The sequence below is a fragment of the Scyliorhinus torazame genome, chromosome 15, assembly GCF_047496885.1.
Source record: "Scyliorhinus torazame isolate Kashiwa2021f chromosome 15, sScyTor2.1, whole genome shotgun sequence".
In the NCBI taxonomy this organism is placed as follows: domain Eukaryota; kingdom Metazoa; phylum Chordata; class Chondrichthyes; order Carcharhiniformes; family Scyliorhinidae; genus Scyliorhinus; species Scyliorhinus torazame.
The window spans coordinates 140,312,421-140,334,872 of record NC_092721.1 but is presented as its reverse complement, the minus strand read 5'-3'; the positions used below and the strand labels follow the sequence as shown (position 1 = coordinate 140,334,872).

General features: G+C 46.0%; 1 protein-coding gene across 2 annotated transcripts in view; it reads left to right on the top strand.

Annotated features, from left to right (window-relative positions):
• xpo4 (exportin 4) overlaps positions 1-22,452 on the top strand; it is a 207,546-nt gene that overhangs the window by 96,421 nt on the left and 88,673 nt on the right. For both annotated transcript variants that reach the window (XM_072476835.1, XM_072476834.1), the window contains exons 7-9: positions 1,206-1,318; positions 18,027-18,184; positions 18,391-18,565. In XM_072476835.1, coding sequence (XP_072332936.1) covers positions 1,206-1,318; positions 18,027-18,184; positions 18,391-18,565 — 446 coding nt within the window. The remainder of the gene's footprint in view (positions 1-1,205; positions 1,319-18,026; positions 18,185-18,390; positions 18,566-22,452) is intronic.

Genomic DNA, 22,452 nt, shown 5'->3' with positions numbered 1-22,452 from the left:
TCTAATGTAGAAAAGCATGGCAATCATTGTGCTTAACATGGTCCCCAAAACAGCAATCAGATAAATAAATAGATAATTTGTTCTTTGGGATGATTTCAGGTTTAAATGTTAGCCACTGAAGAACTCTGCTGCATAACTTAACTTAATTTTCTGAGAATTCACCCGTCCCCCTAAGAGGGCACGTGGAAGGGCCTCAGTTTAAGACTTAATAAGAAAGCCTGCGGACAGCACAGTGGTGCTGTGGACGCGAGCTCGATCCTGGCCTCGGGTCACTGTCTGTGTGGACTTTGCACATTCTCCCCTTGTCTGCGTGTCCCACCCCAACAACCCAAAGATGTGAAGGTTAGGTGGATTGGCCGTGCTAAATTGCCCCTTAATTGGAAAAGTATATATGAATTGGTACTTTAAATTTCAAAAAATAAATAAATAAACAAGAAAGTGCGCATCTCTGACAGTGCAGCACACCCTCAGTATTACAATGAATTATTCATCTTGATTATGTATGAAGTCTCTGGAATGGGGCTTGAGCCTCTGACTCAGGCAAGAGTACTACCACTGAGCCAAGACTGACACCTGTTGTATGTACATAGAATTTTGCATAGAATTTACAATGCAGAAGGAGGCCATTTGGCCCATCGAGTCTGCACCGGCTCTTGGAAAGAGCACCCTACCCAAGGTCAACACCTCCGCCCTATCCCCATAACCCAGTAACCCCACCCAACACTAAGGGCAATTTATGTGCAGTGTCAAAAAGGTGCCTGCAGACTAATGACTGCAGCGTGTCATTAATAAGTAATGTTTAACCTCTGAATATTAGAAATGATAATGGGACAACAATGGAAAAAAACTTTGTACTACCATTTATAAATCACACCGCCTGTTAATTAAAGCCCTGTTGCCACCACCATTACCCCCCCCCCCCCCCCCCCCCCCTTACCGTTTCAGATACTGTGGTTATTCATGTGATCATATCACAATGGAATGCCACATGATTGTAATCAAACTTTTATCTTGCGACCATTCATGGGTCTTGTTTCTGAACAGTTAAATGCTTTTATTGCTTGGCCTCATGCTGTAGTTATTCCATGTATTTAACATGGCTTAAAGTTTATTTCCATTACACTCTCCCTCTGAACTCATGTTAGTTGTAGCTAAGAAGTATATTCCCTTGTAATGCTCCTCTATTGACCTTGACTCCAGATAACTGGGCAGGCATTATATAGCTATGTTTGAATCCTCCCAAAATGTGATGTTAAAGCCAACAGAATCCTGGCGAGAGACACTTCTGGACAGCAGAGTTATGGATCTCTTTTTTACAGTAAGTAGTATTCCAAATTTATATTCAGTAATTGAGTGGCAGACCAGGAGAAGCTGTATCATTGTAACTTCTGCATTATGTTTCAGCTATTGAACGTGTGTTATGTTAGAGGAGGTCTTCCTGTCCCTTGAGTGTTCTTTGTAAATTATTGTTTAAATATTTTGTTAGAAATTATAGTACAGTAAGGAATGTTTTTGTGTATCTATTTATTCTAGAAGCTTAAATTTATGGTACTGGATGACATACAGTAAGATAATTGTGCCTGTGAATGATTCGATTGGTGTTAATTTTGTACCACAAGTTATTTAGTATGAAAACAGATCAGCGTAGATCCTATAACTTTTACTGTAATTAGTCTACATTTATATGGTGTAATAATGTCAAATATTAGAAGCTGTAAAATTCTTTCGCACCTTGAAGTGCTGCACAATTAATCCCAAATTTTACAAAGCTGCCAAAAATCAACTGAGAAACAGACATTTAGTTGAAATAGCACCTCTGTTTTTTTTAAGGTTATATATTTTTTCCACTCCAAATGCTTCACTATTTACTTTAGTATGTGCTGCCCATCATAGAATCCCTGCGGGCAGAAGGAGACCATTTGGCCAATCGGCTTTGCACCATTTACTGCAAAATATAAGTGCCAAGAGTGTTTCAGGGGTGAAATAAATCAGAGATGACCCGAATGTCCAGAAATTGAGTTTCCATGTTGTATTTTTTCAAAAATATACATCTTGAGAACTACTATTGTAACTATGAGTCATCCACTTTACATCCCACCATTAATATCACTTTCAGGCTATTAGATTTAAATCTGAATTCAAAATTGCTTCATGTCTTCAGGTACGGGGTTAGTTAGAAAAGGTAGTATTTTGGAAGCCATCCATTCATGCTATAATATATGATAAGTAACTCTAGTTAAAGTCATTAATGGCACAGAAGGAGTCCATTCAGCCCAGGCCTGTGTAAGCTCACTGAAGAGCAAGTCAGTCTATTTCTCCTCTCTCTGCCCAAGGCTTTTAAGTTCATTTCCTTCAAATGCCCATTTAAATTTCTTTTGAAATCATTGATTGTCTCCGCTTCACCGCCCTTGGTCATTGCTAGTAGCTGCATAAAAATGTTCTTCCTCACGTTTGCCTTGCATCTCTTGCTTAAAACATTAAATTTGTGTCCCCTAGTCCTTGTGCCATCAACTGATGTGAACAGTTTTTCCTCCAACTGTCATAATCTTGTACACTTCAATCAAATTTCTCCCTAGCTTCGCAAAGCTAATCTTGTAGCTAAAATCTCCATCCCTGGATTTACACCAGTAAATCTCCTCTGCACCCTCCCAAAGACCCTTGCATTTTCCTAAAGTCTGATTATCAGAACAGGGTGCAATATTCCAGTTGGGGCCTAACCAGAGTTTTATAGAAGTTCAGCATTAGTTCTCCTCTTTTGTACTCAATACATCTATTTGAGGCCCAAGGACCCCATCAACATCCTGGGGTTACCATTGACCAGAAACTGAACTGGACTAGCCATAGAAATACTGTGGCAACACGAGTAGGCCAAGATGTCGGTCTCTTTCACCCCCTGAATTCCCGGGTCATCTGACACCCCAAAGATCGCCACCTCTGGACTCGGCACCACCCGTGTTCCTAGCACCTTGGACCATTACCCTGGCAAACCCCTGCCAGAACCCTTCAAGCTTCGGGCATGCCCAAAACATATGGACATGATTTGCTGGGCTACCCGCACACCTCTCACATCTGTCTTCAACTCCAAAAACCTTGCTCATCCTCGCCGTCGTCATGTGTACCCGGTGCACCACCTTAAACTGTATTAAACTGAGCCTGGCACATGACTAGGAGGAATTGACCCTACTTGGGGCTTCCGCCCACAATCCCGGCTCTAACTCCCCTCCTAACTCCTCCTCCCACTTGCCTTTAAGATCCTCCACCGGGGTTTCCTCCGCCTCCAACAGCTCCTGGTAGATATCCGTCACCTTCCCCTCCCCCACCCAGGTACCGGACACTACCCTATCCTGTATCCCCCGTGGTGGCAGCAGCTGGAAGGCCACCATCTGCGTCCTCCAAAAGGTTCGCACTTGTAGATACCTAAAACCGTTCCCTGGTGGCAATTTAAATTTGTCCACCAGCGCCTGCAGGCTGGGAAAGCTTCCGTCTATAAACAGGTCACCCATCCTTCTAATATCCGCCTTCTGCCAGCTCTGGGACCCGCCGTCCATCCTACCCGGCAGGAACCGGTGGTTATTACATATCGGGGTCCAGACCGACGCGCCTTCCACCCTCTTGCGTCTCCTCCACTGCCCCCAGATCTTCAATGTCGCCACCACCACCGGACCTGCGGAGTAGCGGGCCGACGGGAACGGCAGAGGTGCTGTTACCAGCGCTCCCAAACTGGTGCCTTTGCATGACGCTGCCTCCAACCGCTCCCATTACGACCCCTCCCCCAATACCCACTTCCTGATCATGGCAATGTTGGCCGCCCAGTAGTAGTTGCAAATGTTCGGCAGCGCCAGCTTCCCCCCCCCCCCAAAACTGTGTTCCAGCAGCGCTCTCTTTACCCGCGGAGTCTTGTTCGCCCACACAAATCCCAAGATGATCTTATTAACCCGCTTAAAAAAGGCCTTTGGGATGAAGATAGGAAGGCACTGGAATACAAATAAGAACCTGGGGATACCGTCATTTTCACGGTCTGTACCCTCCCCGAAGTGACTGCGGGAGCATGTCCCATCTTTTAAAGTCCTCTTCCATTTGTTCCACCAGCCGGGTCAGATTAAGCTTATGCAACAAATCCCGCTTCCGGGCCACCTATATACCCAGGTAATGAAAGTTCTTCTCTACCCTCCTCAGCGGCAGCTCCCTCAGTCTCTTCTCCTGTCCTTTAGCCTGGATCACAAACAGCTCACACTTCCCCACGTTCAATTTATACCCCAAGAAACTGCCAAATTCCCTTAAGATCCGCATGACCTCCCCCATCCCCTCCAGTGGGTCCGAGATATACAGGAGGAGATTATCCGCGTAGAGCGAGACCCAACACCCCCCCCCCCCCCCCCCCCCCCCCCCCCCCCCCCCAACCCGGACCAGCCCCAGCCAGTTCCTTGAAGCTCTCAACGCTATGGCCAGCGGCTCAATAGCTAGAGCAAATAATAACATGGAATGGGGACATCCTTGCCTCGTCCCTCGGTACAATTTAAAATACTCCGACCTAAGCCGGTTCGTGCGTAAGCTTGCCACAGGCGTCTGGTACAGCAATCGCACCCACCGGATAAAGCCCTCACCAAACCCATACCTATCCATCGCATCCAACCGGTACAGAGGCTAGAAATCCTGCAGTGAATAACTCTATTCCTGACTCCCCAAAACCTGTCCACAATCTACAAGGCATATGTCAGGAGTGTAATGGAATACTCTCCATTTGCCTGGATGAGTGCCGCTCCAACAACACTCCAGAAGCTTGACAATATCCAGGACAAAGCAACCTGCCTGGCACCCCATTCACAAAGGCTCCCTCACGGATGTTATTCTATTCTCGTATTCTTTCGCACTTTCTTCTTTCCTCTCAACCTGTTGCATTTGATCTTGGTCTTGCTTGAAGAATTAACCTGACATGCATTGTAGATCCCCCTTTCTTTCATCATATTCTGTCTCCCTAGTTGGCCAAGGAACTTTGGCCCTCCACCATATACACCATTGGTTCCATAACAGTTTTTCCTCTTGGTCTCTAGTTCCATTTTACTCAGACTAGATCCCTTCTCATCCCACTGAAATTAGCTCTTCTAATTTTAACCTTACTATACAATGAACCTTGCTATACAATGAACACTTGCCCAAGTGTTCACTTGCACATCTTTTGTGATTTTCCTGTAGATTTGCTGCTCTATCTTGCTCTGGTAATGAGGAGGAATATAGAAGTAACAAGGGCATACCCTCATGCTTCTCAACTCTTAACCAAATGGATTCTGTCCTTGACCCTTCCAGAGCGCGCACTCTTTCCAACACTGTACTTACCTTCGTAATCAGTCCTGCCACCCCATGTCTCTTTTTTTGCTTCCCTGTCTTTTCCGAGCATTCTTTTTGTTATCATCCCAGTTGATATAACTGAATGGGAAGATTCCAGAATGGAACCCTGGCTCAAAAGACCATAACTTTTATTTAATTTTTAATAAAACATGGGGGAATAGAGTCACATAACCGTTAATTAGTTTTAACAATGAAAAAATCATTTATTAAATGTAAAAATTTGCATTATGATACAATGTGACTACTCCCCTTTATCTTAAATTTAGTTCAAAAAGGTTAGGTGGGTTATGTGGATAGGGTGGAGGTGTGGGCTTAAGTAGGGTGCTCTTTGTTAAGGAACAGATTAAGAAACATTCCAATTAGATGTCTCATTGATCCAATAATTGGCACTGATATGTAAAGAGGCTACAGGTGGCCTTTGGGGCATGTGATGTGATGATGATAGAGTTTGGTGCTGAGTGCTCAAAGAAAAATAAAGGTGTTTGGGAAAAGGAGCAGATCTCTTGTCTCTTTACTAAACAACAGCCAGCGGCTAACACTCTTTGCAAGGGCTGGTGCAGACTCGATGAGCTGAATGGCCTGCACTGTAAATTCTATGATTCTATCCCCCGGCTAATTTAGATTAAATCCTACCCAACCAGACTAGTGAACCTCCTCGTGAGGACCCTGACCCAGTCCTGCTGAGGGTCAGGTGCAATGCATCCCTTTTGAATCCCTGCATCAGAACTGGACCCAATGTCCCATAAATCTGAAGCGCCTCCCTCTTGCACCATGCCAGCATGCAACAGTGGGAGTAATGCAGAATTATTTCAAAGTCCTACTTTTTAACTCCCTCCTTAGCTCCTGAAAATCTGCCCATAGGACTCAATACCTGCCCGCCTTTCCATCTGTACTGATATGTTCCACAACTTATAGTTCATATCCTTTACCTGACACCAGGGAGAAATTGTGCCATGTGGGACTCATGATGCTGGTTCCAGGAATCCCTGTCTGTCCATTTGATTATGGAATCTCCCATAATGTTTGATTTTCTACTCTTTTGTTCTTCCTTCCTATGCAGTTCCATGCCCATTAATGCCAGGGTCTGAATTGCTCCTTCAAGTGTCTCCACTCCCAGCAGTCTGAGTACATGCTCCCATGGATCTCTGATAACCATTGATTCCCTTGCCTAACAAGAATCTATCTACCTCTGATTAAAAATATTAATGAACCCACTTTAAGTTGGCATACACCCCAAAGAGTCTTGCATTGCCGGGTTCTTCCTTGTGATTTCCGCGTCCCCGTCCCTCCCCGTCCCCCACTCCCGAGAGGTCAGCGAGCCAGTCTGCAGCTTTGGGTGGTGCTGCCGAATGACAGCCGAGCAGGATTCTCCGGCGTGCGATTAGGGAAGCAAAAGCAAGGGCGTTAGCCCCCTCCAGTAGCACGGTAGCACAAGTGGATAGCACTGTGGCTTCACAGCGCCAGGGTCCCAGGTTTGATTCCCCGCTGGGTCACTGTCTGTGCGGAGTCTGCACGGTCTCCCCGTGGGTTTCCTCCGGGTGCTCCAGTTTCCCCTCATACTCTAAAGACGTGCAGGTTAGGTGGATTGGCCATGATAAATTGCCCTCAGTGACCAAAAAGGTGAAGAGGGGTTATTAGGTTACGGGGATAGGGTGGAAGTGAGGGCTTAAGTGGGTCGGTGCAGAGTTGATGGGCCGAATGGCCTCCTTCTGCACTGTATATTCTATGTTCCCCATGGTAGCTCAGCTGGAAACACTTCTGATGCATGTCCCTCAAAACATGTGAAAATTGTCCTTGCATTCCCACATGGTGTAGGAATGGGAAGCAGCAAGTCTCGGATACCCATCCACGATCAATTAAAAAAAATTGTGATTACCCTTTTTACAATCTAGTATCTTGTTTAAACTGTTGATGTCAATTGATGCCTCTAGTATTCACTTACTGATGCACTAATCCTGATTGAACTTTTTAATTTCCAAGCTCCTACTTTGAATGAATGCCCAAGTTTAGAGAGAAAATATTCACCAGCCAATCACTTATCTGTTTTCCGGAGACGTCACACCTTTGGTTTAAAAAAAATAAAGTTGGTTGACTCTGAGCCACCCGAGCTCTCCTCTCGTCAGCCTTGCTGTCTTCTCGCTATCGGGTCTGATTTTATCCTTGTGCTAGTCTCACTGTTTTCTTACATTTGGGACAACTCTTTTACCATTGTGGTAATCTTGCTGTGCTCTTGCTCTCAGGCCATCCTCGCGCATGTGATCTTGATTTTTGGAATGCTGCTTGTTTATCCTCTCACTGGTCTTGCTGTGTTATTTAAAACAAATATGTTTATTGAAAATGTTTCATTATAAACAAAATAACATAAAACAATTCAAGTTACAATGATAAAGAACATGATAAGCAATCAAAGGCACAAATTAACTAAACCCCTTAACAATTGACGGTGACTAGCTCTTTAAATAAGGAAATGAACGGCTGCCATCTTAGGTAGAACCCTTCTGTCGACCCTCTAATGGTGTCCTTGGCCGTCTCCAGATGTAAGAAAGACATGAGGTCACCCAACCAAGCCGAGGCACTGGGCGGAGTAGGATACTTCCACCCAAGCTAAACGCGCCTCTGGACTATGAACAAGGCAACGGCGCGGGTGTCCACTTTCACCCCTATCTGCAATATTGGTGAGTCTGATACCCTGAAAATGGCCACCAGTGGACATTGCTCCAGATCGACATTAAGTACCTCTGACATGGTGTTGAAGAAAGAGATCTGCAAGCTTATTAACTTGGGACAAGACCAGCACATAAAAGTGTGGCTAGTCGGCCCTGAAAACAACGCTCACACCTGTCTTCCACCCCAGAGCAAAGTCCACTTGTCCTCACCTTGCTCAGATGAGCCCTGTGCTCTACCTTGAACTGATTAGACTAAGCCAAGCACAAGAAGTCGCGGAGTTGACCCTGTGAAGAGTCTTGCTACATACCTCACCTTCCAGAATAGGACCCAGTTCACCTTTCCATTTCACTTTTACCTCTTTCAATGGAGCCAATGCCGCTGATAGGATCTGGCCGTATATGCACAAAACCTTCCCCTCCCATGTTGAGTCTACACCCGCTGGTAAAAAGAGGTGATTATTGCAGATAGGGGCCAGCAAAGACATGGAACGAAGTTTAAAATGCTCGCTGAACCGGTTCCAGTTTCTCAGAGTGGACACCACTACCAGATTCAAGCAAAATCTTGCTGGAGAGAACGGCAGTGATATGGTTACTAATGAATGCACTAAGGCTAGAACTCTGACAGGAACTCGCCCCCATTTACCCCTTTTGCAACCCTGATCATGAATCCACCACTGTATCTTCTCGATATTGGCTACTCAATAGTAAAATAATAAATTGAGTAAAGCCAAACTTCCTGATTGCCTATCTCTCTGGATGCTACCATCTCTGGCCTAGTTAAATATTTATTAGGTGGGGATGGGAGTGCCGCCGTGGCTAGGGCCTGGAGGAAGGTCCCTCTGCAAGAGCTCTCTCCATAAGCATCCACTCGACTTGTGGCTCCTTTCTCCACTCCTTTACCCTCTCTGCGGTTGCCGCCCAGTGGTGATATTGCAGATTTGGAATGGCTCGTCACCATGGATCTGGTTCTCTGCAGTGCTCTCTTTGGAATCCTTGCATTCTTCCCGACCGCACAAACACCAAAATCAGTTTGTCTAGTGAATTGAAAACAGCCTTGGGGATGTAGATTGGGACGGCTCTAAACAGGAAACAGGAACCTGGGCAGTACGTTCATCTTGATCGTCAGCACTCTCCCTGCCAGGGAGAGTGGGCATGTGTTCCATCTCTGCAGGTCCTTTTTTACTTCCTCCGTCAGGCTAGTCAGGTTCCATTTGTGGATTCCTATCCAGTCATGAGTGATTTGGATCCCCAGGTAGCGGAATATGTGTCGGGCATGTTTAAAAGGCAACCCCTCCAGCTCTGCCCCTCCTTGTGGGTTCACTGAGAAGATCTCGCTTTGCTCCGGTTATGTTTGTAGCCCGAGAATGTTCCAAACTCTTCCAAGAGAGCCATGATTCCTTCCATGCTGCTTTGTGCGTTCGAGATGTAGAGGAAAAGGTCATTTGCATAGAGCGTGACTCTGCTCTCTGTCTCCTCTTCGGAACCCTATCTGGTTCCTTGCTGCCCTGAGCGCGATCGCTAGTGGTTCGATCGCCAGGGCGAACAACAGCAGGGATAACGGGTATCCATGCCTTGTGCCTCTGTGCAGCTGGAAGTACTTAGAGCTGGTGGTATTTGTCCGAATGCATGCTGTGGGGGCATTGTACAGGAGTTTCACCCAGGCAGTGAACCCTGTTTCTAGCCCGAACCGCTCCAGTACCTCTATGAGGTACTTCCATTCAACTCTGTCGAAGACCTTTTCAGCGTCCAGAGAGACGATGACCTCTGGTGTTTTCTCTCTGGATGGGGTCATGATCACGTTCAGCAGGCACCTGAAGTTCGATGTCAACTGTCTACCCTTGCCAAAGCCCGTCTGTCTTCTGCTACCACCTCTGGTACGCAGTCTTCCAGCCTTTTGGCGAGGATCTTGGCCAGTAGTTTTGCATCTTCGTTTAGAAGCGAGAAGTGTCTGTAGGACCCACATTCTGTGGGTCTTTGTCTTTCTTGGGTATCAGCGAGATTGAGGCTTGTGTATGCGGCAGGGTGCCCCTCGCCAGTTAGTGTAGGCGGCAGTGTGTCCCTCGCCAGTGAATCCGTGAACATCTCCCGCAGGTTCGGAGCTTGCCTGTATGGAGCTGATATTCTCCATGATTTCTCCCAGTTCTAGCGGTGCTTTCAGGCCCTGTCTCCTATCCTCCCCCATGACTGGCATGTCCAGTCCATCGAGGAACTGCTTCATCTTCCAGTTCCCTGTTGTGGGCTTGGAGGTGTACAGCCTCCAGTAGAAGGTCTTGAATATATCTTTTAACTTATCCGGCTCTGCTACTGAGTTGCTTTTCCTATTCCTAATCTGGGCTATTTACCTTGTGGCTGTCTGCTTTCTCAACTGTAGAGCCAGAAGTCGGCTGGCCTGTCTCCGTGTTCATACAGGGTCCCCCGTGCCTGGCAGAGTTGGTGCACTGCTTTCCTTGTGGAGAGCAAGTCAAAGTTCATCTGTAGCTTTTTCCTCTCCGCCAGGAGCTCTGCGGTCGGGGCCTCGAAGTATTGCCGGTTTACCTCCAGTATGGAGTCGACTAGCTGTTGCCAGCCACCCTCTCATCCCTGTCTCTTCGTGCTTTGTAAGCTATCATTTCTCCCTTGATCACAGACTTCAGTGCCTCCCAGAACGTGGAGAGTGAGACATCCCCAATCTTGTTATTACTCATCTATGTACTCATCTATGGCCTGTGATATTTTCTCGCAAAAGGCCTTGTCGTCCAGGAGGGCCAAATCCACTCTCCAAAGGAGGGGCATTGGGCATGGCCCTTTTCCAAACTCACATCTGTATAGTGTGGAGCCTGGTCGGAGATTACAATCGTGGAATATTCCGCTCTTTCTAGCCCTGGAAGCACCGATTTCCCCACTACAAAGAAGTCGATCAGAGAATAAACGTTATGTACTTGGGAGAAGAAGGAGAACTCTAGTCTATGTCGGGGATTTCCGCCATGGTCTTCTTGATAAACTCTGTGCCGTCCCAGTTGGGAATGTACACATTTACCAGGACTACCGGTGCCCCATCCAGGACACTGCTGACCATGATGTAGCGTCCCTCTGGTCCGTAAACGTCCGTGTCATTATGAATGGCGTCCTCTTATTTAACAGTATGGCTATCCCACCTGGTCCTCGTCCCATAACAGGAATGGTAGGTCTGTCCCACCCAGCCCTTCCTGACCTGCAATCGGTCCTTCTTCCTCAGCTGCGTCTATTGGAAGAAGGCTATGTTGGCTTTCATACTTTTCAGGCGGGCGAAGACTCTGGATATTTTCACTGGGCCATTAGGTCCCCTAACATTCCAGATGACTATCCTCATCCCCCCGCTCCCCGAGGTTTCCCTTTGTCCAGGGGCACCCAACATGGTCGCCAATTGTGAGTATGCCATATGGGTGAGCCCCTACACTCCGGGGTTTCCCTTTTGTTCAGGGACCCTCCATAGTGGTTGCTTGCAGCACCATTTTGTTCTAAGTCACCACGTGTGGCCCGTTGTAGCCAGCCTAATGCCTCAACCTTTCTTTATCTGTATTTCCCTTGCGGTGTTTTCTCTTTTCTCTTCTCTCCTCTCTCTCTCTCTCTCTCTCTCTCTCTCTCTCCCCCCCCCCCCCCCCCCCCCCCCCCCCCCACATGTAGCTGCCTATCCCCCTTTCAACTTCCTCTGTTTCTTCCCTTAGCTGTTCCCCAATTCCCGATGTCAAAGTGGCAAAGATTAGTGGGAGACTAGAGGACTGGGAGATCTTTAGGGGGCAACAGAAAGCTACTAAAAAAGCTATAAAGAAGAGTAAGATAGGTTATGAGAGTAAACTTGCTCAGAATATAAAAACAAATAGTAAAAGTTTCTACAAATATATAAAACAAAAAAGAGTGGCTAAGGTAAATATTAGTCCTTTAGAGGATGAGAAGGGAGATTTAATAATGGGAGGTGAGGAAATGGCTGAGGAACTGAACAGGTTTTTTGGGTCGGTCTTCACAGTGGAAGACACAAATAACATGCCAGTGACTGATGTAAATGAGGCTATGACAGGTGAGGACCTTGAGATGATTGTTATCACTAAGGAGGTAGTGATGGGCAAGCTATTGGGGCTAAAGGTAGACAAGTCTCCTGGCCCTGATGGAATGCATCCCAGAGTGCTAAAAGAGATGGCTAGGGAAATTGCAAATGCACTAGTGATAATTTACCAAAATTCACTGGACTCTGGGGTGGTCCCGGCGGATTGGAAATGAGCAAACGTGACACCACTGTTTAAAAAAGGAGGTAGACAGAAAGCGGGTAATTATAGGCCAGTGAGCTTAACTTCGGTACATAGAACATAGAACGATACAGCGCAGTACAGGCCCTTCGGCCCACGATGTCGCACCGAAACAAAAGCCATCTAACCTACACTATGCCATTATCATCCATATGTTTATCCAATAAACTTTTAAATGCCCTCAATGTTGGCGTGTTCACTACTGTAGCAGGTAGGGCATTCCACGGCCTCACTACTCTTTGCGTAAAGAACCTACCTCTGACCTCTGTCCTATATCTATTACCCCTCAGTTTAAAGCTATGTCCCCTCGTGCTAGCCATTTCCATCCGCGGGAGAAGGCTCTCACTGTCTACCCTATCTAACCCCCTGATCATTTTGTATGCTTCTATTAAGTCTCCTCTTAACCTTCTTCTCTCCAACGAAAACAACCTCAAGTCCATCAGCCTTTCCTCATAAGATTTTCCCTCCATACCAGGCAACATCCTGGTAAATCTCCTCTGCACCCGCTCCAAAGCCTCCATGTCCTTCCTATAATGCGGTGACCAGAACTGTACGCAATACTCCAAATGCGGCCGTACCAGAGTTCTGTACAGCTGCAACATGACCTCCTGACTCCGGAACTCAATCCCTCTACCAATAAAGGCCAGCACTCCATAGGCCTTCTTCACAACCCTATCAACCTGGGTGGCAACTTTCAGGGATCTATGTACGTGGACACCTAGATCCCTCTGCTCATCCACACTTCCAAGAACTTTACCATTAGCCAAATATTCCGCATTCCTGTTATTCCTTCCAAAGTGAATCACCTCACACTTCTCTACATTAAACTCCATTTGCCACCTCTCAGCCCAGCTCTGCAGCTTATCTAAATCCCTCTGTAACCTGCTACATCCTTCCACACTATCGACAACACCACCGACTTTAGTATCGTCTGCAAATTTACTCACCCACCCTTCTGCGCCTTCCTCTAGGTCATTGATAAAAATGACAAACAGCAACGGCCCCAGAACAGATCCTTGTGGTACTCCACTATTAACTGAACTCCATTCTGAACATTTCCCATCAACCACCACCCTCTGTCTTCTTTCAGCTAGCCAATTTCTGATCCACATCTCTAAATCACCCTCAATCCCCAGCCACCGTATTTCCTGCAATAGCCTCCCGTGGGGAACCTCATCAAACGCTTTGCTGAAATCCATATCCACCACATCAACTGCTCTACCCTCGACTACCTGTTCAGTCACCTTCTCAAAGAATTCGATAAGGTTTGTGAGGCATGACCTACCCTTCACAAAGCCATGCTGACTATCCCTGATCATATTATTCCTATCTAGATGATTATAAATCTTGTCTCTTATAATCCCCTCCAAGACTTTACCCACTACAGACGTGAGGCTCACCGGTCTATAGTTGCCGGGGTTGTCTCTGCTCCCCTTTTTGAACAAAGGGACCACATTTGCTATCCTCCAGTCCTCTGGCACTATTCCTGTCGCCAATGATGACATAAAAATCAAAGCCAAAGGTCCAGCAATCTCTTCCCTGGCCTCCCAGAGAATCCTAGGATAAATCCCATCAGGACCCAGGGACTTATCTATTTTCAGCCTGTCCAGAATTGCCAACACCTCTTCCCTACGTACCTCAATGCCATTTATTCTATTAGCCTGGGTCTCAGCATTCTCCTCCACAACATTATCTTTTTCCTGAGTGAATACGGACGAAAAATATTCATTTAGTATCTCGCCTATCTCTTCAGACTCCACACACAACTTCCCATCCCTGTCCTTGACTGGTCCTACTCTTTCCCTAGTCATTCGCTTATTCCTGACATACCTATAGAAAGCTTTTGGGTTTTCCTTGATCCTACCTCCCAAATACTTCTCATGTCCCCTCCTTGCTCGTCTTAGCCCTCTCTTTAGATCCTTCCTCGCTACCTTGTAACTATCCATCGGCCCAACTGAAACTTCACACCTCATCTTCACATAGGCCTCCTTCTTCCTCTTAACAAGAGATTTCACTTCTTTGGTAAACCACGGTTCCCTCGCTCGACGCCTTCCTCCCTGCCTGACCGGTACATACTTATCAAGAACACGCAGTAGCTGATCCTTGAACAAGCTCCACTTATCTAGTGTGCCCAACACTTGCAGCCTACTTCTCCACCTTATCCCCCCCAAGTCACGTCTAATGGCATCATAATTGCCCTTCCCCCAGCTATAACTCTTGCCCTGCGGTGTATACTTATCCCTTTCCATCATTAACGTAACCATCACCGAATTGTGGTCACTGTCCCCAAAGTGCTCTCCTACCTCCAAATCCAACACCTGGCCTGGTTCATTACCCAAAACCAAATCCAACGTGGCCTCGCCTCTTGTTGGCCTGTCAACATATTGTGTCAGGAAACCCTCCTGCACACACTGTACAAAAAACGACCCATCTAATGTACTCGAACTATATCTTTTCCAGTCAATATTTGGAAAGTTAAAGTCTCCCATAATAACTACCCTGTTACTTTCGCTCTTATCCAGGATCATCCTCGCCATCCTTTCCTCTACATCCCTAGAACTATTTGGAGGCCTATAGAAGACTCCCAACAGGGTGACCTCTCCTTTCATGTTTCTAACCTCAGCCCATACTACCTCGGAAGATGAGTCCCCATCTAGCATCCTCTCCGCCACCGTAATACTGCTCTTGACTAGCAGCGCCACACCTCCCCCTCTTTTGCCTCCTTCTCTGAAGTAGGGAAGATGCGGGAATCTATCATCAAGGAAGAAATAGCAAGGCATCTGGTTGGAAATTGTCCCATTGGGCAGACGCAGCGTGGGTTCATAAAGGGCAGGTCATTCCGAACTAATTTAGTGGAATTTTTTGAGGACATTACCAGTGCGGTAGATAATGGATGTGGTATATCTGAATTTCAAGAAAGCTTTTGACAAGGTGACACACCAAAGATTGCTACATAAGATAAAGATGCATGGCATTAAGGGTAAAGTAGTAGCATAGATAGAGGATTGGTTAATTAATAGAAAGCAAAGAGTGGGGATTAATGGGTGTTTCTCTGGTTGGCAATCAGTAGCTAGTGGTGTCCCTCAGGGATCAGTGTTGGGCCCACAGTTGTTCACAATTTATATAGATGATTTGGAATAGGGGACCAAGTTCAATGTGTCCAAGTTTGCAGACGACACAGATGAGTGGTAAAGCAAAACGTGCAGAGGATACCGGAAGCCTGCAGAGGGATATGGATTGGTTAAGTGAATGGGCTAGGGTCTAGCAGATGGAATACAATGTTGACAAATGTGAGGTTATCCATTTTGGTAGGAATAATACCAAAAGGGATTATTATTTAAATGATAAAATATTAAAACATGCCGCTGTGCAGAGAGACCTGGGTGTGCTAGTACATGAGTCGCAAAAAGTTGGTTTACAGGTGCAATAGGTGATTAAGAAGGCAAATGGAGTTTTGTCCTTCATTGCTGGAGGGATGGAGTTTAAGACTAGGGAGGTTCTGCTGCAATTGTATAAGGTGTTAGTGAGGCCACACCTGGAGTATTGTGTTCAGTTTTGGCCTCCTTATCGGAGAAAGGACGTACTGGCGCTGGAGGGTGTGCAGAGGAGATTCACTTGGTTAATCCCAGAGCTGAAAGGGTTGGATTCCAAGGACAGATTGAGTAGACTGGGACGGTACTCGTAAGAAGGATGCGGGGGGGATCTTTTAGAAACATATAAAATTATGAATGGAATAGATAGGATAGATGCGGGCAGGTTGTTTCCACTGGTGGGTGAAAGCAGAACTAGAGGGCATCGCCTCAAAATAAGGGGAAGTAAATTTAGGACTGAGCATAGGAGGAACTTCTTCACCCAAAGGGTTGTGAATCTATGGAATTCCTTGCGCAGTGAAGCAGTTGAGGCTCCTTCATTAAATGTTTTTAAGATAAAGATAGATAGTTTTTTGAAGAATAAAGGGATTAAGGGTTATGGTGTTCGGGCCGGAAAGTGGAGCTGAGTCCACAAAAGATCAGCCATGATCTCATTGAATGGCGGAGCAGGCTCGAGTGGCTAGATGGCCTACTCCTGCTCCTAGTTCTTATGTTTTTGTACAGCGCTGCCTTTACCCTATTAAATTTGGCCCGGTGCTTGGCCAGGTCCGCTCCAATGCCCTGGTAAATCCGAATCCGATGGCCTTCCCAGTTATAGTTTTTGATTTGTCTTGCCCATTGAGCTTCTACAGCTTATGGTCTTAATGGAGTGCTTGAGGGAAATATGGATAGCAAAATGCCTAAAATATTTAGCTATTGGAACTCTTGGTTGAAGAACAGGGTCTTGCATTGATTCAATACGAGTGGTGATGAATTACAGTTAATCCAGGGAGTCCATGGTACTATAGAAACATTCACGTTTTCATGTATGGATAGTCTGGAGCTAAGAATGCTGATGGTAGAGGCTCCAGCTTTCTTTCAAACACATGGATGACCAGGGACCTCGCCCACTGGCATGTGTTGGAAGAATTTAACGGTCTGTTACTTAACCTGTTGGCTGTGTTATGATTGCACCTTCCTTGGCCATCAACTCATGGAGGGGGCCTCAAACCCAGAGCTTTCTGGCTCAGAGGCAGGGCTGCTACCTCATGCACCACACGTGACCTCCTGTTCAGTAAGTAGGAAACTCTAAATTCAAACTTCCAGTGGTTGGTTGGGCGTTTTGTTAAGTCATTGCATCACTGTGTTCACTGTAAGAACGAAAATATAGCACATTGTAAGTTGTGATTGACTGTGAACTGTGACATTCTTACATGGACTGTAACTACTCTAGTATTTTGTTGTAGCAATTCATAACTATTATTTTCAGTTCTCAAAACTAAGATTTCATTAAATACAAGCAAATTACTGTGGATACTGGAATCTGAAACAAAAGAGAAGAGAAACGAAAGTGAAAATGTTTCCCTGCTGTTTGACCTTTCACATCTTTTGTCCTCTCTGGGGACTGCCATTAACACTCTTTCCCCTTGGTTTCTGTGGCCATTAGCACCAGGTTTCCCTGGGTTTCTGTGGCTATGACTCATCTTTCATTCTCACTCCACAGTATAAATATTTCCCACTTTCTCTGTCTGTTAGCTTTGACAAAGTGTCATCGGATTCGAAACGTTAGCTCTTTTCTCTCCCTACAGATGCTGTCAGAGCTGCTGAGATTTTCCAGCATTTTCTCTGTCATTAACTAAACTCTTTGCTCCCTACTCTCTTCCCTTGCTCAATTTAGACTTTTGTTTGGGCAGTATTCTGATGTGGAGACATTGATTTTTTTTCAAAAGGCGTAGCTTGTTTTTAAAAAAAAAAATGCTGACTTGCAAAGTTCAGTCATGAAACACACACATCTGGTCTTTTTCCATGTAATTGCCAAGTTTAGTATGTTTCGTTTTACATCATTTCGACCTTTGTGAATTTGAACTTTGTATGTCACTATTGATATTCATATGTCGCAAGCAGCTCACATTTAAATGTATCATATGCCAGTGTTTTGCAGATTTTTGGTTCGAGTCCGACAATTTGCTATTAGTTGAATGCTAAATAATGGGTATCTGGTCAAAGAACAACTTTCCTTTTTTCTTATGACTTTGAAAAAAATTATTCAGTGAGCAATAACTTACCCGGCATTGCATTGATTTTTATCTGCTGTGATCTAGATGAGAAAACACAAGAAAGACTAATAAACCTCTTTTGCCCAAACTTTTATACATACTGAAAGTTGAGACTTTATTTTCTTCTAGGTACATCGTAAAATCAGAGAAGATTCTGACATGGCCCAGGACTCCTTGCAATGCCTGGCACAGCTGGCCTCCATCCATGGACGTATATTTCCTGATGAGAGAGCGCAGGTTGATTACCTGGCTCATTTTATTGAAGGATTGCTCAATATGATTAATGGGTATGTTTAGAAGTTAGAAAGCGGCAAGATGAATCACATTTTTGTATCTTTACAGAATAATTAAGGAGTAATTTGCTTCTGTGGTCTCAAAACAATAACTGCAAATATAAATCAAACTAACTGATTTTTCAATTGGTATTTTGTGTTTTTGATTGTTTTGTGTTCATGCTTTGCGGTAGTAACTTCTAGTCCATTTAATTTTCTAGAATAGAAATCGAGGATTCTGAAGCGGTGGGAATTTCCAGTGTTTTGAGCAACTTGATTTCAGAATTCCCACGCAGTATCTTAACTGCCATTCCAAGTGAATTATTTTCTTCTTTCATAAACTGCCTCACACATCTCACCTGCTCTTTTGGACGGAGTGCTGCCCTGGAAGAAGTAGTGAGTATTTTTTACTTTACTATAGCATGTTTTGCCTTTACCTTCTGACTTGAAAACAAACAGCCACAACTGACGCATTTCTAATGGTTTTCTGGTTTCAAAATTGCAAGTTTTCAGCAAAATTGTTTTCTATAGAACAGAAAAATTCATCGACTGGCCAATTCAAAATGATCTGAATATTGCCAATATGGTTTGGATATTAATCCAAGTGTGTTTTCCTATATAGTAAATGACACAACCAAAGAGCTTTGCTGCATTTATTTGTGTGGCAGGTGCTATTTTGTTCTGAAGAGGGAAAATTATTTCATAATAAAACATTCTTTGCTTTTAATAGTTTGACATCATGGCATACTAGTCAGGAGTTTGCAAAACAAAAATGTTGGAAGAAAATGGCCCCTCCAATGGCTTGACTGGTTACGGCAGTCAGTAGCTGAGCTATACAGATTGAAACCTGCTGTACAGAGTTGATGGGGTGGCATTTAAATTTTTTTTTTTTTTTTTCAAGTATCCAATTCATTTTCTCCAATTAAGTAGCAATTTAGTGTGGCCAATCCACCTACCCTGTACATCATTTGGGCTGTGGGGGTGAAACTCACGCAACCACGGGGAGAATGTGAAAACTCCAATCGGACAGTGACCCAGGGCCAGGATCGAATCTGGGTTGATGGGGTGGCATGAGAGTTGCAATTGAGGATATGCATTTCAGATTGCCAGTCAAAATCAACTATTGCTGGAAATAATTCATGAAGATATTGAGTGATGGCAAGATTAGACCTGGCTCTGAAATTCCCTGCAGTTAATAACCTGCGAGCACTCCGTCTGAACAACTTTTTCAACAAGGTACTGGAGAGTGCCCGAGTCCCAATAAATCGTATCCCAGCAAGAAATGAATACCTTCAGGCAAAGAGTAGTGAAGGAAATTGGATGGTGGGGGGATAGGAAGGAAAAATTAATGCTTTATCACTGATTTGGTATTTGAATGTAAAATGAATCCTGCTATGTAGAGATGGCTTTCAGTAAGTTTTTTTAACAAACATTTTATTAAGGCATTTATAGTTTTATAACTACAGAAGATACAAATTCAAATGTAAACATAATTCAGTGCGTAACGCCCCCCCCCAGCCAACAACTATACCCGCCAACATAGCTTATACACACAGTCCTCAAGTCCTTCCATCGCCTCTTGCTGATCCCACCTAAATTGAACTAAACTAACCTAACTCCCCATGCCCCCTTATTCCCTAACCCCCCCCCTTTATTGTATCTGCTAACAGTTTAGTTTTCCCCGAAGAAGTCGATAAACTGTTGCCGCCACCTCTCAGGGCAAACTTAATTTTCTCGAGCCTGGGAAACCGAGCCATGTCACTAAACCATACCCCCAATTTCGGGGGCTCCGAGTCCCTCTAATAAGATCCGTCTCCAGGTTACCAAGGAGGCAAAGGCCAAAACGTCAGCATCTCTTGCCCCCTGGACTCCCGGGTCATCTGACACTACAAAGATCGCCATCTCTGGACTCGGTGCCACCCTCGTTTTTAGCATCGTGGACATGACATTGGCAAACCCCTGCCAGAATCCCGTAAGCTTCGGACATGCGCAAAACATGTGGACATGATTTGCGGGCCTTCCTGCACACCTCACACACCTGTCCACTACCCCAAAAACCTGTTCATCCGGGCCACCGTCATGTGTGCCTGGTGAACCACCTTGAATTGTATCAGGCTGAGCCTGGCACATGATGAGGACGCGTTGACTCTACTGAGAGCATCCTCCCACAGACTTGCCACTAGTTCCTTACCTAGCTCATCTTCTCACTTAGGTTTTACCACCCCTACTGGGTTCCCTCCCACTCCATGAGCTCTTTATAAATTTCGAGACCTTCCGTTCTCCCACTCTCGTTTTTGAAACTACCTTGTCCTGTATCCCCTATGGTGGTAGAAGCGGAAAGATCGAAACCTGCTTTGCACAAAGTCCCTCACCTGCAGATAGCGAAACCCATTCTCACCCGGCAATTCAAACTCCTCCTCCAGATCCTCCAAACAAGGAAAGCTCCCATCGATAAACAGATCCCCCACCTCTCAATACCTGCTCTCTTCCACCTCTGAAACTCCCCATCTAACATCCCCTGGACAAACCGGTGATTGCCACAAATTGGAGCCCACACCGATGCTCCCTCCACCCCTATGCTTCCACCACTGTCCCCAAACTTTCAGAGCCGCCACCACCACCGGACTTGTGGAGTACCAGGCCGGTGAGAACGGCAGAGGTGCCATTACAGTGCTCCTAGACCTGTGCCCCTACCCACCTCTACCCTCCCCTACCACCCACTTCCTGATCATGGCTATGTTTGTCGCCCAGTAATAGTTACTAACGTTTGGCAGGGCCACACCCCCCCACCCCCACCCTCCCGACTCGCGGGGTTTTACCCACCATACAGACCCAGAAATCACCGCATTAACCCGCTTTAAAAAGGCCTTTGGTATAAAAACAGGGAGGCACTGGAAAACAAACACAAATCTCTGGAGATCCGTCATCTTTACAGTCTGTAACCTCCCCGCCAGTGACAACGAGAGCATGTCCCAGCTCTGAAAGTCCTTCTTCGCTTGCCCAACTAACAAGGCCAGATTTAATTTATGCAACTGCTCCCATCCCCATGCCACCTGAATTCCCAAGTATCCAGTCCTTTGACGCTCTCAGCACCATCGCCAATGGCTCTATGGTCAAGGAAAACAACAGCGGGAAGAGTGGACATCCCTGTCTTGTCCCCCAGTCTAATCTAAAGTAGTCCGAACTCACCCAGTCCGTGCACACACTCATCACTGGCGCCTGGTACAGCATCCGGACCCAGTCTACAAAGCCCTACCCAAACCGTCCCAGGACCTCCCACAAAAACTCCCACTCCAACCGGTCGAAGGCCTTCTCGCCCATTGTGACCAATACCTCCCCTCTGAGGGCATCATGATGACATTCAAGAGCCTCCTGACGATGGCCGTTAACTGCCTGCCTTTAACAAATCCCGTCTGGTTCTCCCCTATCACCCTCGGAACATAATCCTTTATTCTCAAGGCTAAAATTTTGGCCAGCAATTTGCAGTCAACATTTAGTAGGGAGATTGGTCTGCATGACCCGCATTGTACTGGGTCCTTCTCCTGCTTCAGGATCAATGAGATCGAAGCCTGTGACATTGTTGGGGGAAGAACACCCCGCTCCCTTGCCTCATTAAATGCCCTCACCAGCAGCGGGCCCGGCACCCCAGTAAACGTCTTATAAAATTCCACTGGGTAACCATCCGGTCCTGGGGCCTTGCCCGACTCCAATCCCTCTACTACTTCCACAATCCCGATCAGGGCACCCAGCCCCTCCACCAACCCTTCCTCCATCTTTGGAAAGTCCAAGCACTCCAAGAATTGCCTCATCTCCACCACCCCAGCCAGGGCCTCCGACTCGTGCAACCAATTGTTCACCCCCTCTGGGTCCAAGATTGTGTTCACGCCCCTCTATCCTTCGCTCTTCCTATCTCCCTGGCCGCCTCCCTTTTCCTGAGCTGGTGTGCTAGCATCCTACTGGCCTTCTCCCTATGCTCATATACTGTCCCCCTCGCCTTCCTCAACTGCCCCACCACCTTCCGTGTGGATATCAGCCCAAACTCCATCTGCAGCTTCTGCTGTTCCTTCAACAGTCCCACCTCCGGGGCTTCCGAGTATTTTCTATCCACCTGGAGTATCTCCCTAACCAGCCTATCCACCTCTGCCCGCTCCACCTTCTCCATATGAGCCCGTATCAAAATCAGCTCCCCTCTAACCACTGTCTTCAGCGCTTCCCCTACCGTTGCCGCCGAAACCTCCCCTGTGTTATTTATCTCCAAATAATTTTGGATGGCGTCTCTCACC